Here is a 15,872-nt window from a genome sequence, read left to right as displayed (position 1 = left end):
TCTCTCCATGCCTTTATGCCCTTGGTCATCCATCGGGTTTTACTCGTTATCCTCCCCCTCACTCTCCTCCTTCACCTTCTTCTTGAAGAAACTCGATATCGACCCTCCCGCAGCCGCAGCCCCTTTCTTCCCTTTCCCAGCCCCCTTCGCCGCATCCTTCTCCGCCTTCTTCGCGTCCTTCTCAGCCTTCTTATCCACCTGTTCCTGAATCTTGGCCCTCTCGCTCGCGCCCCTTCGTTGTAACTCCTTCTCCATCGCCTTAAACTCCTCGCTCTCCGCATCCATCCCCACCAAACTCTCCAAAAGCTTAATCTCATCCGCCCAGATCTGCTTATTCTCCACCATCTTGCCATCCGCCCCCTTCTCCTCTATCGGCGTCTCCAACACCATCGGCAACCCTTGCACCGCCTCGTAGTTCATCAGGTTATGAAACGCCCTCAACCCGAGGAACCCTGTGCCGATGTTGGCGTGTAAATCCCGATGCGAACCAAAGGGGGCTTTGCTATCGTTCAAGTGGAACGCCTTGAGATACTTCAGCCCAACAATCTCGTCAAATTGCTTCATGGTTTTTTCAAACGCCTCGGGCGTGCGCAAATCGTGGCCCGCCGCAAAGGCATGGCACGTATCGATGCACACACCCACGCGGCTCTTATCCTCCACTCCATCAATAATCATTTTGAGGTCCTCGAACTGGGAGCCAATCACGTTACCAGAGCCGCACATGTTCTCTATAACCGTCACCACCTCCCCCGTCCCCTTCTCCTTGTGAGCCCGGTTTAGTTGGGCAGCAATCCGCGCGCACGCTTCCTCGATGGGTTCGCCGCCTGTTGACCCCGGGTGGAAGTTGTACAGCTTGATTCCCAAGGTGGAGCACCGTTGCAGGTCGTCGACGAAGTTGGTGTAGGCTTGGTCGGCTTTGGTCTTGTCGACCTGGGCGAGGTTGACGAGGTAGGAGCCGTGCGGGAGGACGTGTAGGGAGGGGGAGTAGGAGTGGAGGGTGGCGAGGCGGGAGAAGTCGGAGGCGGCGGAGGGGTCGAGGGGCGGGGAAACCCATTTGCGTTGGGATTTGAGGAAGACGGCGAAGGCGTTGGCGCCAATGTGGAGGGCATTGGTGATGGAGTTTTGGACGCCTGTGGCGGTGGGATGGGAATGGTGGTTAGTAGGTGGTAGGGAGGGTTAAGGGGGAAAGTAAAGAAAACGATGCGTGACAAGACATACCTCCGGCGCTGCTAACATGGGCTCCAATGTAAAGCTTCCTCTTCATCGACTCAACTGGGGTCCTAGCTGCTAAGGGGGTGGCATCTTCTTCGGAAGCCTTGGTCTTGCGCTTTTTGGGAGCCGGCTTTTTCGTATCTTGTTGGACGGGGTCCTTGTTCTCGATGTCTTCAGCATCGTCGTCGTCGTTCTCTTCCTCCTGAGCTTTTCCTTTGCGCTTTGTCGCGGCGACTTTCTTGACGACAACCTCCTTCTTGACACCACCCCTGGCCCGGGCAACCTTCTTCGCGCTGGTCTCCTCGACGCTGGATTCCTCGATGGTGGCGGAGGTGATTTTGGTTGCCGCCCGCGACTTTGCGCTGCGGGTTGGGCGGCTGGGACACATTGTTGAGGCTGGCCGGTAAAATTGCGAGAATCTGAGAGTGATTAGACGGCTGAAGAGTCGGATGAAGCTGCGATTCATACGAGGTGAGAGAAGAAGTAAAAAGGTAAATCACAATAATTTGGAGAACGTGTTTGTCGCGTAGTAGTACTGCCCTGTAAAGGTTATGACGCGCCAACCCGCGACTGCCGTTACAATTAAGACCCCTGTAAGTGCGGAGGCCGGAGGGGCTCCAGTGGGTTGGACATGTCGTTTGACATGTGCCAAGATTTGGGATTAAGCTTCCGCCAAGACATTCTTCTTACACGGACATGTCCATTCAATCTCTTTGCGCCCGTCTTCAACTTTCTCTCTACACTGTTGCCGTCACCGTCAAACAGGCTCTCGAATCCGACTCGGAATGTTGATGCGTCGATCGAAACAATATTTGATGAAGCTGTTCAGAAATTGTTGACAAATCAGAAAATTGACTCTACGATGCACACGACGCCGAACCCCAGAAAGAGGGAAAACACCGTCAGCAACTCCATCACCAATTGGGACATTTGAAGCAGGCAGCAGCATTTCGAACCTCCAGATACCCACCTGCCCCTTGGTTCGCGGGCTTACATGCTCAAAGGAGGCACAGAGACTCGGATCTCCAAGATTGATTAAACGCCAGATCGGTAGCCAAGACCGAGTCTGGAGTTGTCACCTCGGGAAGAAATAGGTGGGATGGGCAGAAGCGGCAGGGACAATGTCCTTAATCTGGTACCACCAGGAAGTTCCTCAAAGGATCTCTCCGACGGGGAGTGTCTACTCTACCATATTTCTCTCGATTCACTGTTGTTTCCCCTCTGCCCCCTTTGCGCGGAGCAATTGCTGACATGCTTCGATATCGCCAACGACTGGGCTTGGACAGACAGATGCAACACATACACATGAACCTCTCTTTTCTTAACCGTTTCATCCCAGTCAGAGATACAGATCTGAATGGCTGAGTCTTTTCAGATCCACGCCTCCCATATGCGCACTTGCACGCCATCTTGTGATGTGCCGTCGCACAACGCATGCTATTTATGAGGACAACCGCTTTAAGTGGAAGACCGCTGGCGGTGAAGGCTGAAGAATACATTGCCAACCTTGGCGTCTTGCCGTTTGAAAAGTCTCGAACTGAAACTGGACTATATTCTACATTCTCCTTGGAAACCTCTGGAACACAAATCGATCTCTGGCACTTACCGAGTACAAGTTTCACCCATGGCTTCTTTGCTCAGCTGAAGATCAGTTGATGGACCGGGAGGGACGTTGCCATGACTGCTGAACTGTGACGATGGTTGATGGAGTACGCAGCAGGCCGATCTGTTGGCGGCTTACGAAGCCAACCTCCACAGTCCACTTGTTCGCTGATCCAGGGCCTCGAAAAAGTCGCAAATACCACCCAGTCGAGCCAGTCATGCACTGTTGTTCCTGATCAATAGAGGTATTGTTCTCTCTCAGTCGAGTTACCCGTTGGGGATTGGAGGTCAGTTCCTGTCTGTTTCCCCAACTCTGCTGTGCAAGAGCCGGGCCCAAGTCTCCCAAGTTCCGCTCTTTGTGTCTCAAAGCACTACCAGCAACACTACCTACCTCTATAGAGAGTTTCCTATGTAGTCCAGATCAGCCGGGGTGAGAAGCTCCGAGTTGCTCTTTTGAAACCTTCTGATCGCCGTGATTCGTAAGCCCCTTGATCCCGTCTTGTTTTAGGGCTGTAGATGGACCATGGAACAACCCCATTCATGGGTGTCAATCCGGTGCCAATCTTTGACTCTGGCGTTCTGAACCGGCACTGAGTGGCCTCCAGACAATCGCTAAATTGCCCCTGGGGCCAGCTCAGTCCATCGGGGTCCCCGCATGCCCGCTGGCTGATTGCCGCCATGCCGTTGCCGCCCCTAGCTTCTTCTGGCGCTGGCGTCTCTAGCGAACATTGGCGCCAGGCCGGCCGTGCCAGCCCCCAACCACAAACTGCAGTGCATCATCCATCCTGGTCCGCGCCTGCCATCCAGTGTGCGGCCAGTGCGGCCAGTGCGGCCAGTGAGAAAGAGCCATCAATCACATCTTTTGAATGTTCATCCCGTCTCGTGTTTCTGACTTCTTTCCTTCTTTTTTTCTCATTTTACAATCTCTCTTCGTTGTGTAGGTACTGTATCTCCAGCCCGGTGATACTCTCTTTCGTGTACATACCTTACCTCTACACCACAACAACAAGACACAAGACTCTACAAGGAATGAAGCAGCATTTGCGTCTCTAAATCAATCAATGTCCAACACCTTCGTCCTTTCTTTCTGGTGACACTTTTCTCTCCAGCAGCCCAATATCCTCCCGGCTCGGCTGCCGTGATTACGTTCCAGCCATACACAGAGTGCCGTTTGCGCAATGGCAACCATCACCGTCGACGAGGGCAGACGCTCCTCCATCGAGAAGCCCGCTATTACGACGCCCGATCACCTTCACTCTTCAGAACCAACAGCATTTGAACGATTACCGGACGAGATAATCCAGCAGTGCGTCCTCGTTTACTAGCTCTCATCGTCTCAGCATTCCTTTCTCTATTTCCCGTGTTTCGCATTTCGCATTCCTAATCACAAACAGCGTTATAGGATCCTTCAAGCTGTCGATGCGAATGGCTTCGCTTCGCTGGTGCTGCTCAACTCGAAATGGAGAAGCGTCGCTCAGCAGGCCCACCTATACGCCTACCACTTATCCAATTGTCCATCCTACGCCCTAAGCCATCACAATGCCTCGCCTCCAACCGTTAGCGAAGATGATCTCCCCAGACTTAAAAGACTATTCGCAAAGGAGGTCAAACGGAATCTGTTCGAGGCATACTTACGACCAAGGAAGACCATCATCAAGCTCATATCCAACTCGATCAGCTCTTCATCTGCGCCAGGTGGAGATGGCATCCAGTTCAGCCCGTCGCCAAAGGGTCACCACCTTCTAGCCTACAACTCCTCCCGGATACATGTTCTTGATGTTAGGCAACGGGACATTGCCGTTACAAGAGAGTTCAAGATCTTGCGCCGTCCTGCCGCCACATGTATCAACGATAAGGGAACCGTGCTAGCAGTTCTGCTGACCGAGATGCAAATCGACATCTACGACCTCAAGTCAACACCTCCGAGACGAACCCAGTCACTGATCCTGGATAACAGCCCTCGTGCGATTACGCTTTCGCCATGTGGCGGAGTTCTGGCAGCGGCTTATGAGGGTGGCATCGAAGTCTCTTCTCTCAATCCCAACGCGACGTCAACCGAGCGAAGAGCAGTCAAATGTGAAGCTGTTGATTCATTGACCTTTTCGTTTGACGGGACACAGATCTTGGGTACTACGGTTCATGCGCCACAGCCCAACACCGTAATTCTGACCGCCCCCTACTACGACCCGGGTAGTTGTTCGGTGGAGGACGACATCAGTGCATTATGGACCACCTCGATTCTCTTCCCCAACACGAGTCGCGATTGCAGCCATGCGGTCTTGATCCAGAATGGGAAATACGAGGAGGCAGGGTGGACATTTACGTACGACCGCAGTTACGAGATCTTCAGGGCTGTGCGGATCGATGACCTACGAAACGGCACAACATACTTCACCGGGCCAATACCGAACCCTACCTCGCAACCGAAACTAGTACCATGTACTCTGCCCGCAGCCTCTTACCATGGAGAGCTCGTGTCGGCTGGTTTTCAAGGCAAGGACGTTTGGATCTACGGTATTCCCGAGGATCTGGATGCGACACCCGAAACGACCAGCACAGGCAATGAAGGTACTTCAAACTCAAGTGCCCTGAACCGTCGCAACAGTCAACCGCCACCCCGAAATGGCTCACGCACGCAGGATAACGATCCATCCAGAGTCCCTCAATGGCAAGCGCTCGACAAGTTGCGCAACAAGCTTATCGCAGGACGCAAAATCGGCCATCTTGAAGGGGTACATATGGTGAAGTGGGTTGGAGACTTCGAGGATTCATCGGTGAAGGAACGCATGATCATCGGTGCTCGAGGAATAACACCCACCAAGCCCATCACGGAGGATGATGGCTTTGACTTTGTGGACGGTGGTCGGATCACAGTGATCGACTTCGACTACGGTTTCGAGAACGGCTCGACTGTCGAGATTGATATCGATGTGGGATCCAAAGAACCTGAGGTATTAGAAGAGGAACACCGAGATATGGAAGCCGAAGTCGCTATCGTACGCCGGAGAACGGTTATGCAAAAGAGGGGGAGTCGTGGCGGCTTGATGCGGGCTGCTACCAGCGCAGGAGCCGTTCCTCCTGTCCCAGCCCTTCCTTCTGTTTCGTCACTTCCCAGTCAGCCTTCAGTGTCAGTTCAGGAGGATGACGACCCTCTCGTACCTCGTCGTGTCGGAGCACTTCCTATTCCCCGAATCGAAGCACCTACGATAACTGAGGATACTGAAGAATTTGCGTCGATCGAGGAGCAAGAGGCTTTGGAGTCACCCTACGCCCATGCCAGCCCCCGATCAGCTCCTACACTCAGGCGTGCCGCCACTGCTGCTGCTGCAAATCGCCGCTTACACCCTCAAGCTGCTGCTGCTGGTCCTGTTGAGTATCGTCGTGCTGATGGCCGAGCCGAACATCCACACGAGAGTGACGCAGACAATTGGGTTCCTCCTCCACCTCCGTACCAAAAGGAGGATCCTGGTGACTTACCGGCTTTCCTGCGCCATGCCATTCCACCCGTTACCCCAACCACCGTCACGTCGGCTCAAACAGACGATTACCTAGACGAAATGCGCAGGCCGAAATCCATGTTGGAGCCACCTCGAAGTCATACATCGATACAAGTTCCACGGACCGGATCCTCTATCCCTCCTGTACCGTCGCTCTCTACCATTCCGCGGGTCCCTCCACTACCACAGCAATCCTCGTCGTCTTCGATACAGTATCAGAATAGCGGCAGCTCCACACACTCGACATACCAAGAGCCTCAACGGCCGCCTTCCAGCAACTCCCGCTATATGGGGGATGAGAACATATACGACGTCTCTCCGCCCGACTCACCCAAGATGGCAGCGGAAAACCCATCTACTGGCGGAAGCCAGGCCCGTAGCGTGAGCGACAGCCGAACAGTGAGCTCTCCTCAGGTGAACTTTGTGGCACCAGCCTCGGCGTCATCTTCTGGGCAACAGCCACATCCACCATTACCTCCGTTACAGACAAATATTCTGCCTCCACAGCAGTCAGGATTCCCATTTGCTCTAGACCTCCATATCCCGTCACCACATATCGGTAGTATCATGCCTGACGGACAAGCGTCAAGCAGTCCGGTAGTTAGGCGGCTTTCCAACGCCGGGACATGGCCCTTGGTTTCAACCCAGCCAATTGTTCCAACCACAGCACCGACAGACTTTCCACACTCGGCACCTCCTCTAGAGAACAGTGAATACTACCTGCCGGCTCCAAGCCAGGACCAATTAAGACGTCTGAATAGTCGTTCGGGGGCTCCCCGGCGTCTATCCGGAGGCTTCCGCCCCCCACCCGACTTTCTCGATAACAACGACTTCAACAACCGCTCTGCATATTCCCAGCCGGCATCCCGCCGGCCGTCAGCAGTCGAAGACATGCCCCTAATAGTCAGCACACCACAAGGTGTCTCAGGAGCTTTCGACCCGCCCAGTCGACACGCTTCCGGTCGTCGGGGCGACCCTCCCCTTCTGGCTCCCGTCCCACGCCATCCGCGCCCGCAGACGCAATCAGCCGTCCTCGGAAACCGCCCAACCGTCGAGCGACTCGAGACCATTTACAGCGTTGCGAGCAACGGCGCCAACTCCAACGCTGCTGGCGGCCTCGGCCTCGCTGTCCCTACGAAAACCAGATCCCTTTCAACCTCTACGAACGGCGCCACTCGCACAACCAGTCTTAACAGACGACAGAGCCGAGCAGAGAGGAGCGCTGCTAAGAACATTGCCGATGCCAAGAAGAAGGGGTGGATGGGCGGTCGGGGCAGGACCAAGAGCGTCAAAGAGAAGAAGGAGAAGAAGGCAAAAGGGAAAAAGCAGAAGAATGGGGACCATTTGGATGACGACGCGAAGAGTACGTGGACGGATATCACGACGCATAGCTTTTTGCCAGGTGGTATGAGGTTTGAGAGTAGTGAGCAGGCTGCGCAGGCGGCGAGGGAGAGAGCAGAGAGGGCGGAGGCCGGGGAGAGTAAGAGAGGGAAGAATAAGGGGAAGGGCAAAGGGAAGGAGAAGGAGGAGAGGGGGGATAAGGGGGATAAGAAGTGTGTTGTTATGTGATGGATGATGATATGATGGGAAGGTTGGATATTTGGATTGGATTGGGTTGGAAATAGGGTTCATGTTGAATATGGATCTGGGCGTTTTACATATAAAGGGTTAATGGAGCAGTCAAGTGGCGGTTCGTTAATACTTGGATTGTCGTGTATCGCTGGTGAACAGAACAGCGAGTCGAGAAGTATAAGAAAATTGACATATTTGTTGATAAACAAACTGTTCTTAATTAGTCCTTCGAACTAGTCCTTCGAATATCTCTGCAAATCCTTAACTTCGTTAACAATGTCATCGCCCATCTAAACAATGCTGGTCCTGTTATCCCATGCGTAAGCTTCATAGCCGACTGTTGCTCTCCCCAAAACCAGCTCCTTCAACACCAATCCATTAACAACCATAACAACCCCCCTCCCTCCCTCCCCTCTCCTTCATCCTTCCCATATCATAACCTTATCATGCCAGATCGCAAGTCCCTCAACGTCCCAACCCGCTCCCTCCCTGCCCATCACCCATCCTCCTCTCCAAATCCTTCACCTCCTCACTCCAGCCCTCCTCCTCAGCAGCAACCCCCTGCTCCTGCGTGCTGGAGCCGGGCGCGTGCTCGCTTGCTCCTTTTCCTCCTTCTTGGGCACCACCCTTACTAGAAGTCGAAGCGTCGGATGTCGTTGTGTGGTTGGGGTTGTTGCCTAGAATTTGTGCCTTGATGTCTGAGGGCAAGGGAGCTTCTTCTTGGTTTGTGGATGATGATGATTTTTGGCCTTGGCCTTGAGAGGCAAAAGTCGGGTTGGCGGTGGGCGAGAAGGAGGGGGATTGGATTGCGCCGTTGCCTGCTGCGCTGTTTGTTGCCATTTTGGAGGTTTGGTAGGTGGTTTGTGGTTTTTGGTTTTGGTTGACCGGTGGGTGTTTGGTCTGAAATTGAGGGACTGCTTGTGATGGGGGTGAGTGGACGAGGTTGTGCTTCTTTGGTTCAAATGATCAGGATGGATTTGTGGGAAAGGTGGACGATAGCGGTTGATTTTTTGTTTTCACGAACTAAGGTTTTGTCTACGGTATGGTTTGTTCCTGATGAGTTAACGAAGATGAGTTCGGATGGTTGGCCGTCAAGGTAGCGCCCATGATGTCACTGGCCAGACCGCGATAAGAGTGTGGGGAGAGACGATAAGGCTCAAGTCGAGTGCACGGGCCATATCATGGACCTCAACCCCTGTCTGGATTCGACTCCGGCCGAACGGCCGAATTTTGGAATTATGGAAATGGGATGAAGTGACGGGACACGATGGCTTCTTGGACACTTTCATCACACTAGTTGATCAAAATTCTCACATCCCCAAAAGTTTGGTTTTCCAACATCTCGAATGGGCCGATAACATACCGGATATCGAGCTCAGTTTGTTGTCGCCTGGTTTCGCATATCGGACGGCCGTTCAGGTGAGCGAGTCATTGCACACGTTTCCCAGCCAACGAACGTCGAGATGCTGTTGAGGCTCGTCCCCAGGGGCACGGTCGGGTTGTTCCCCGGAATCTCTCCACCATCATCTCAACGGGCATCCCTTGCTTTGAGGGGAACGACGACGACTTACACGCCCAACCTCAAACACCAAGTCCAATACAGCACTTTCAAAGACAACAGCGGAAATCCAGTAAAGCCTCTCCCGAGGACAGTCAAATGTCTCTCGGTCGTCGTAAACCCCGAGGCCTGGGATGACTATCTTTCTGGAGGCCCGGGAGAAATATACAAGAAGCGAATGAATGTGAGTACATCGTCTTGTCTCTGCTCGGAATAGACAACTTACGCTTCTTGGGAAACAGCCACGAAACCCACGTGTCTTCATCAGCCCCGCTATACGCCATTTCTACCAAAGCATCCTCTCTCATGGACCAGAGGTTCGAGCGGACTGCCTAGTCATTCTCGCTTCTTTGCGTTACTTCCAGGAAGTTCAATGCGCTCATACCTTTTTGTTCAACACGGTAAATGAACTGTTTACGCGTACAGAAGTAGGACCCTTGAAGCATTCCGAGGTACTCAAAGACAAGTTGAACGTCGTCACTGCCGTAGTAGACAAGATCCCGTTATGGCAAGTGCCCGGCTATGCTCCCAACGCCACCCTGGCTTCAGAAGGGTTCAGTATCCTCTGTGGACAGAGCGAACACCTTTTGCCTGGTCTGTGGGACAACTCAGACTTCTCATGGAGCAACATGAGGAATGAAACCGACCCTCTCTTCCACGAGCGAATGTACCGCCGTCTTCCAGTTGCTCCCAAGGGAAACGCCAAGGTTGAGAAGCCGATGCCCTATTCCTCTGGACCACCTCCCGTCCTCGAGTTTCGCATCAACCCCCTGCGCGGCGACAACCGGCCTGTACAAGTCACCCTCCCGCTCGCCAACACTAGTTATGCTACTTCTACCGCAGCCCAACAACGTGGCACGACACCCCACATATTGGAGGTCTCGGCTTGGGCGCGGTCACCGGAGAAGCAGAAGCTGCGTCCCATACACGTGGAGGCAAATACCCGGACTCATCTCACCATTCAAACGACATCCTTGAAGCAGCCCTGGCTAAGTGAGACTTGGTTCCAGCTCCTTCCCATCACATCTCCGCGCAAGATCGTCAGCGGTTTGGGAAACATTCTCAAGCAGGTTGAGATTGACGGCGAGAGCGCCCCGGCTAGCAAGGAGCTCGAGGATGTGATCCCGAAGCTGCTTTCCATGAGAGCCAGCAGCCAGAGACCAGTTGAGAACACGTCGGATAGCCACGCTGTTAAGGTCTGGGCTCTCATCATCCCGGATGAGGTGTACCAGAAATATGCAAGGTTGCAGCCTCTTTTTAATCTCAGCATGCAGTTTCCGCCTGTTTTTGATCTCTCCAAGCAGTCTCCGCCTGTTTTTGATCTCTCCATGCAGTTTCCGCCTCCTTTCGATCTCGAATCAGCCACTACTGCGGACGAAAAGAGATTGGCTGGAAGGTGCAGTAAGGCTCTCCAGGGCCTATTGGTAGCCGGATGTCATATCCGGGAAATCTGTAAGTCCGCCTCTACATACTTTGGTTTACACACCCTTTTCACTCATATATAATGTACTCACAAATCTCCAAACAAACAGTAAGCGGCGGCGGGGGCTGGGGCGCAAAACAAGGTCTCCTCTCTCTCGACCCTCAGGACCGAGACAATCGCCGCAAAAAGCCCACGAACAGCAGCAAAGACAGCGAGAACAACGAAGCCGAGGAAGACGACGACGACGACATGGAAGGCCTCGAACGCTTCCTCCGCACCCTCCGCGGCGAGCAAAACGTGGGCGACATCGCCTCACCCGGTTCCTGGGTCCAATTCTTCGTCGCGCCCGCCCACCTCGAGCGGCTGCCCTGGGATCCCGCCAACTCCAGGAGTGTCGTCAAGAACCGTAGGCCGGCAGAGAAGCTGACTTTGGGCATCGCGGATGCGGTCGATGAGTATGTTCCCACATGGGACCCAGACTTCACGGAGAACAAGGACAGCGACAGGTACAAGTACCACTGGCGGGATCCGAACGGCGTGGAGATCTTCACGAACCAGTTTGGTGCGCTTGCGAATGGGAGTTTGTGGTTTGATTTCAAGAAGCCGAGGGAGTTGACGGCGACAAACACAGCGACAGCGACGGAGACAGTGACAACAGAGACAGGGACAGCGACAGGAGCAGAGACTGCGACGGCGACAGCGACAGAGACAACAACAGAGACAACGGAAAACAGCACAACGGACAACAGCACGAATGATATCGGTGTCAACAAACAAGAAGAAGAGGATCTGTGGAAAGATTTGGAGGCGGATTCGGAGAGAAAGATTACGGTTCCGGAATTTAATCTTCGAGCGGACATTGACAACCCGCTGTATGTGGAGAAGGTGAAAGAACCTGGTGAGGAGGATCAGCAACAGCGATGGCAACAGCCAAAGGAAAAAGTAAAGCTGTCTGGAATAATAAGGAAGATATATAGGTGAAAGGGTATAAGTAACAGCACTCCTACATACTTAAGGTGCTAAGGTGTAAAGGAAAGAGATGTGCGAGTTAGGTTAGACATGAGATTCTCTAGATAGTCGCAAGACGAGAGAGAGCATTACATACAATTACAGCCAAATCGATGGCCCTCTAGGTATCGTCACAGTCTCGCGTGATGAGTGATGACAGATGTCAGAGTGTGTGTGTCTGTTGAAAAGCAAGTTTCATACTGATATTCCCGTCTAAAACGTGATCTCTCGAGAGATCTCCCAGTTTATCACTTTCTACCCTCCATCATCTCCCATCAATCTTCATCCACAGTCACGTCACCACTTTCATTTCTCACCCCCCTCCCCTTCATTCCCTTCCTCCCCTTCCTTCTCTACTGCCCTCCTCTTCCTCCTCCCCTCCAACCCCTCCCCCAACGCCTCACACAAATCCTCCAAATCCAGTCCCCTCCTCCTCTTCCCCACCTTCTCCTGCCCCAACACCGTCTCATTCGCCACGAACCTAAACACCCCCGCCACATGCTTAAACACATCCTCTTGTTCCTCATCCCACCCCACTTCGTCGTCGGTGAAAGTCTTGCTAATCTCCTCCATCTCCCGCACCCACCGGTACGCCTTGGGCGGTAGCGTAGTGACGTACCGCGTCATGGTGTGTAACCGCGAGGGGGCCAGTCGTTCGAGCGACGAGAGAAAGGAAGGGAGGATGCGTAGGGAGTGCGCGGTGGAGAGGGAGAGGAGGGAGAGGGCGGCGAAACCCTTGGCTAGGGAGGCGTAGACGTTTTTCAGGGCGGAGGCTTGGCCGATTTCGCTGCTGCTGGTGGTCTGCTTTTCAGCACCGGAAGAGTTTGGGTCAGTAAGGTCGGAGAGCATGTGTTCGATGTGCAGAGTCGAAGCAAAGTGGTTGCCGTAGGGGTAGGGGAAGGTGGACTCGTCGGTGAAGGACCAGGGACCCGAGGTGGGGAGGAGAGGGTAGGACCAGCCGGTGGTAGGGTCGTGGAGGATGTCTTCTTGAGGGAAGACATGTTTGGTTGAGGTTGACGCGGTGCTGGTCTGCGGCTGTTTCCGAGACGGAGTGACGCCGAGGATACAGCCGTCTACGAAGCGAACGTCGCGGTCGGGGTCGAGGCTGGCGGTGGTGAACTGGGCAGCAATAGACCGGACGGTGGAAGGGGAGATGGCGTTCATGTCGGCGAAGTAGAGCGGGGTGGACCGAGGGCTGGGTCCGGACGAAACATTCTTGAAAGCGGTGATGATGCGTTCAGCTGTGGCAGCGGCTTGGGCGGGCGGGACGACGGAGAGGAGCACGTCGCATTGGGTGATGAGGGCTTCATCTGTGGAGAGGAGCTCAGCGCCGACGGTGGTGGCGCGGTCGATGGTGTCTTGGCTGGTTATTGATGTCAGTGAGGATTATTGATCATCAGAGACGTTTGGATCTCACCTTCTCCCGGTGCAGTTGGTAGCAACGGCGTAGCCATTCGCGATGAGCAGACTGGCAAGGGCGCTGCCCATGTCGCCCATAGAGATGATGCCAATCTTGGCTCGGGGCTGTTGGCCCTTTGCCTCTGTGTTTCCGGACATTTCTAAGAAGTTTCCCAACGTAAACAATGTATATGTTGTTGACCTGAAGCAGCGGATGGACTATCAATGCGATGCGAGAGTAAGAGCAGAGTGAATATCACGTATGAGGGGCGATTTATAATTGTGGGGTTGTAATGGCGTTCGTGATGCTATTGATCCATTTGAGGCCATCATATTAGTCAGGGAAGGAAGGCTTAACAATATAGGTTTAGCCGAAGACGTGTAAATGGTCTTCCTCAATGCGAAACTCGCGTCTTCTTGTGGGCAGCGTCGGAGCAACTACCACTTTGAATGACGATAGTAGTATTTTTGTGCTGTCCAAATCCTATGTGCTAGAGAAAGGATCGATTCATGCTATAAATGCGTACCAAAGAAAAAGAAAGTAGAGAGAACCCGTAACCGTCTAAACAAGGGCTGGATCAGACTCCCGCAAACCCATATCCCAATCTTAAAAGCATCACCACCTCTTGCGCTTCTCAAATACGTCAGCCGCTGACCCTTTCCTCTTCACTCGATACCCATATCGATGTCATCTTCAGCAGGACCACTCGCGGCAGCCCCGTTGGAGGCTTCAGCCGCGGGAGCAGCATTGTTCTCTTGATTCGCACCACCGCCGCCAAAATAATCCTCCATCTCAGCATCCAACTCTTCCTGGGTCTTCTTGGGGCGTCCATTACGGGTACGCTCACCCTGGGACTTCTCCCCGCCTCTTCCACCACGTCCACCACGTCCACCTTCCCTGCGGGCGCCGGGACGACGACCACCCTCACGGCCACCCTCACGGCGAGGTAGCGGACTACGCGAGCGACCACGACCGGAACCACCAGGACGGTATCTGTCAATTCCTTTGCGGGCCGCTTCCTCATCCAAGTCACGGTCGCGGCGCGAGGGTGAGATTGAGCGGGATCGGCCACCGGGGACAGTGATACGCTCGGCAAGAGGACGAGGGTTAATAGCAGTTTCGAATGGGTTACGGCGGGGGCCGCTGGGCATGAGAGTGAGGCGGATAGGCTGGCCTGGAATGCTGTTAGATATGCTAACATCTACAACTTCGAGATTCACTGTGACGTACCGGCAGCGTTGGCTCCGTCGTACTCGCGAATAGCCCGGCTGGCATCCTGAGGAGACTCGTAGGTAACGAACGCAGTTCCTTCGGAGCGACCGGCGCGATCGTACTTCATGTCGAGCTTAACGAGGGGTCCAATTCGCGAGAAGAGTCCCTATGTATGTGGTGAGTATGGTGAACTATGTGCAACGTTCCCAGGCTGATATGATGCTTACTTCGAGGTCCTCTTGGGTCAACTCGTAGTGAATGTTGTCGACGCGGATCTTGGATCCCCTGGGATCGCTGCTCGAATGTCAGTACACAAACGTGGTACAAAGTAGTCAGCTATGTCTCCTACCTGGAGGGTTCCGGAGATTGTCTTCTTCTGGGGGCACGGCGGCGGTCTGAGAGACCAGTCAGCTAGGCCTTCCAGGACCCCATTTAATTGTCTCGGCTAGATCGTACCGTTCTCTTCGAACTTGTCGTGAACCCATTCGCTGTACAACCCGTGTCAGTGCCTTGTTTTCTAATGATCTTGCGCTTGTATACGTACGAGTCTAGGTTTCTTGGTGCATCGTCTCTGAAGGACTGTCCCGCCCAACAAGTCGGGAGCTGTTAGCTGGGAATTTTAAACTATATTACGCCGGGCTTCCTCGTCGGTCGCGATTCGAGGCATCGAGCACAAGTCGGGTTGAGTGGCTATGTTCGACATCTGAAGGTAACCGGACGGAGAAAGAGCGGAGCGTAAAGTCTAAAGGGGAAGAGGAGAGGATTCAACCTGTGGAGGAGCGGTCGAATTATCGTCAGCAAAGTTGCCAGTTGTGGTGAAAAGTGATCCTCAGGCTGAAGTGAGATTGGAGGTTGGTTCCATTCGTAGGCGGCGTACCTTTCTAACGCCATCGCGCGGGTAATCATTTCTGTCGCGTCGCTGGCGGTTGCCGCCGCCATTGTCCCGGTTGCCTCTACCACGAGAGCCTGAGCCCCGGCCGGCATTCTGCAGCAATCATTCCATGTCAGCGTCCATTCGCGAAGTACCCCAAAGCCCAAGTCAATTGGCAAACATGGAAAGGGTAAAGTGGCTATCACGTACTGGCTTGCGCTCGGCGAGGATCTCGTCAAGGCTACGGTCGAGAGAGTTGTCGGCCATTTTGCGTAGTGTCGCGATTATAGTGTAGTACTGATTGCGGTTGCGGACAGGGAGTTGGTGATAAGAGAATAAAATATAGGCGAAGGAGCCGCACCACGAGTCACAGGTACGGTGGAGGTCTGAAAGTGGTTGTTTGGTAATGGGCCGGTGAATGCGACCGACTTGTGACTGGAGTGAATCGATGGATGGCAAAAGGACAGGGACGCGGTTGCAACGAGTTGCAGTTCGAGGTTGGGGTTGGAGCGGAAGAG

At 53.8% G+C, this 15,872-nt stretch overlaps 6 protein-coding genes across 6 annotated transcripts; 2 read left to right on the top strand and 4 right to left on the bottom strand.

The window, feature by feature from the left end:
- Positions 1-39: 39 nt before the first annotated feature.
- B0H65DRAFT_414391 (xylose isomerase-like protein) lies at positions 40-1,600 on the bottom strand (the record flags this gene model as incomplete). Its single annotated transcript, XM_062823914.1, has 2 exons — positions 40-1,130; positions 1,219-1,600. 2 exons carry the CDS (start codon positions 1,598-1,600, stop codon positions 40-42), a joined length of 1,473 nt encoding a protein of 490 aa, XP_062687219.1.
- A 2,032-nt stretch (positions 1,601-3,632) lies between these two features.
- B0H65DRAFT_453244 (uncharacterized protein) lies at positions 3,633-8,094 on the top strand. Its single transcript, XM_062826139.1, has 2 exons — positions 3,633-4,120; positions 4,217-8,094. Exons 1-2 carry the CDS (start codon positions 3,993-3,995, stop codon positions 7,878-7,880), a joined length of 3,792 nt encoding a protein of 1,263 aa, XP_062687218.1. The 5' UTR covers positions 3,633-3,992; the 3' UTR covers positions 7,881-8,094.
- A 206-nt stretch (positions 8,095-8,300) lies between these two features.
- On the bottom strand, positions 8,301-8,950 carry B0H65DRAFT_453242 (uncharacterized protein). Its single transcript, XM_062826138.1, has one exon. The coding sequence runs from the start codon at positions 8,721-8,723 to the stop codon at positions 8,349-8,351; it is 375 nt and encodes a 124-aa protein (XP_062687217.1). The 5' UTR covers positions 8,724-8,950; the 3' UTR covers positions 8,301-8,348.
- Positions 8,951-9,105: 155 nt separating this feature from the next.
- On the top strand, positions 9,106-11,998 carry B0H65DRAFT_585453 (uncharacterized protein). Its single transcript, XM_062830928.1, has 3 exons — positions 9,106-9,625; positions 9,684-10,893; positions 10,974-11,998. The coding sequence occupies exons 1-3, from the start codon at positions 9,347-9,349 to the stop codon at positions 11,843-11,845; spliced, it is 2,361 nt and encodes a 786-aa protein (XP_062687216.1). The 5' UTR covers positions 9,106-9,346; the 3' UTR covers positions 11,846-11,998.
- A 180-nt stretch (positions 11,999-12,178) lies between these two features.
- B0H65DRAFT_517161 (uncharacterized protein) lies at positions 12,179-13,579 on the bottom strand (the record flags this gene model as incomplete). Its single annotated transcript, XM_062828674.1, has 2 exons — positions 13,290-13,579; positions 12,179-13,235 (listed from the first exon to the last, which is right to left on the bottom strand). The coding sequence occupies exons 1-2, from the start codon at positions 13,427-13,429 to the stop codon at positions 12,179-12,181; spliced, it is 1,197 nt and encodes a 398-aa protein (XP_062687215.1). The 5' UTR covers positions 13,430-13,579.
- An 84-nt stretch (positions 13,580-13,663) lies between these two features.
- B0H65DRAFT_453237 (uncharacterized protein) lies at positions 13,664-15,850 on the bottom strand. Its single transcript, XM_062826137.1, has 8 exons — positions 15,565-15,850; positions 15,361-15,468; positions 15,028-15,062; positions 14,940-14,971; positions 14,833-14,878; positions 14,711-14,777; positions 14,502-14,649; positions 13,664-14,445 (listed from the first exon to the last, which is right to left on the bottom strand). Exons 1-8 carry the CDS (start codon positions 15,619-15,621, stop codon positions 13,937-13,939), a joined length of 1,002 nt encoding a protein of 333 aa, XP_062687214.1. The 5' UTR covers positions 15,622-15,850; the 3' UTR covers positions 13,664-13,936.
- Between the last annotated feature and the right edge of the window lie 22 nt (positions 15,851-15,872).

This window comes from Neurospora tetraspora (assembly GCF_033439725.1).
Source record: "Neurospora tetraspora strain CBS 560.94 chromosome Unknown B0H65scaffold_1, whole genome shotgun sequence".
In the NCBI taxonomy this organism is placed as follows: Eukaryota; Fungi; Ascomycota; class Sordariomycetes; order Sordariales; family Sordariaceae; genus Neurospora; species Neurospora tetraspora.
Note: the sequence above shows the minus strand (reverse complement) of the source record. Positions and strands in the feature narration are given on the sequence as shown.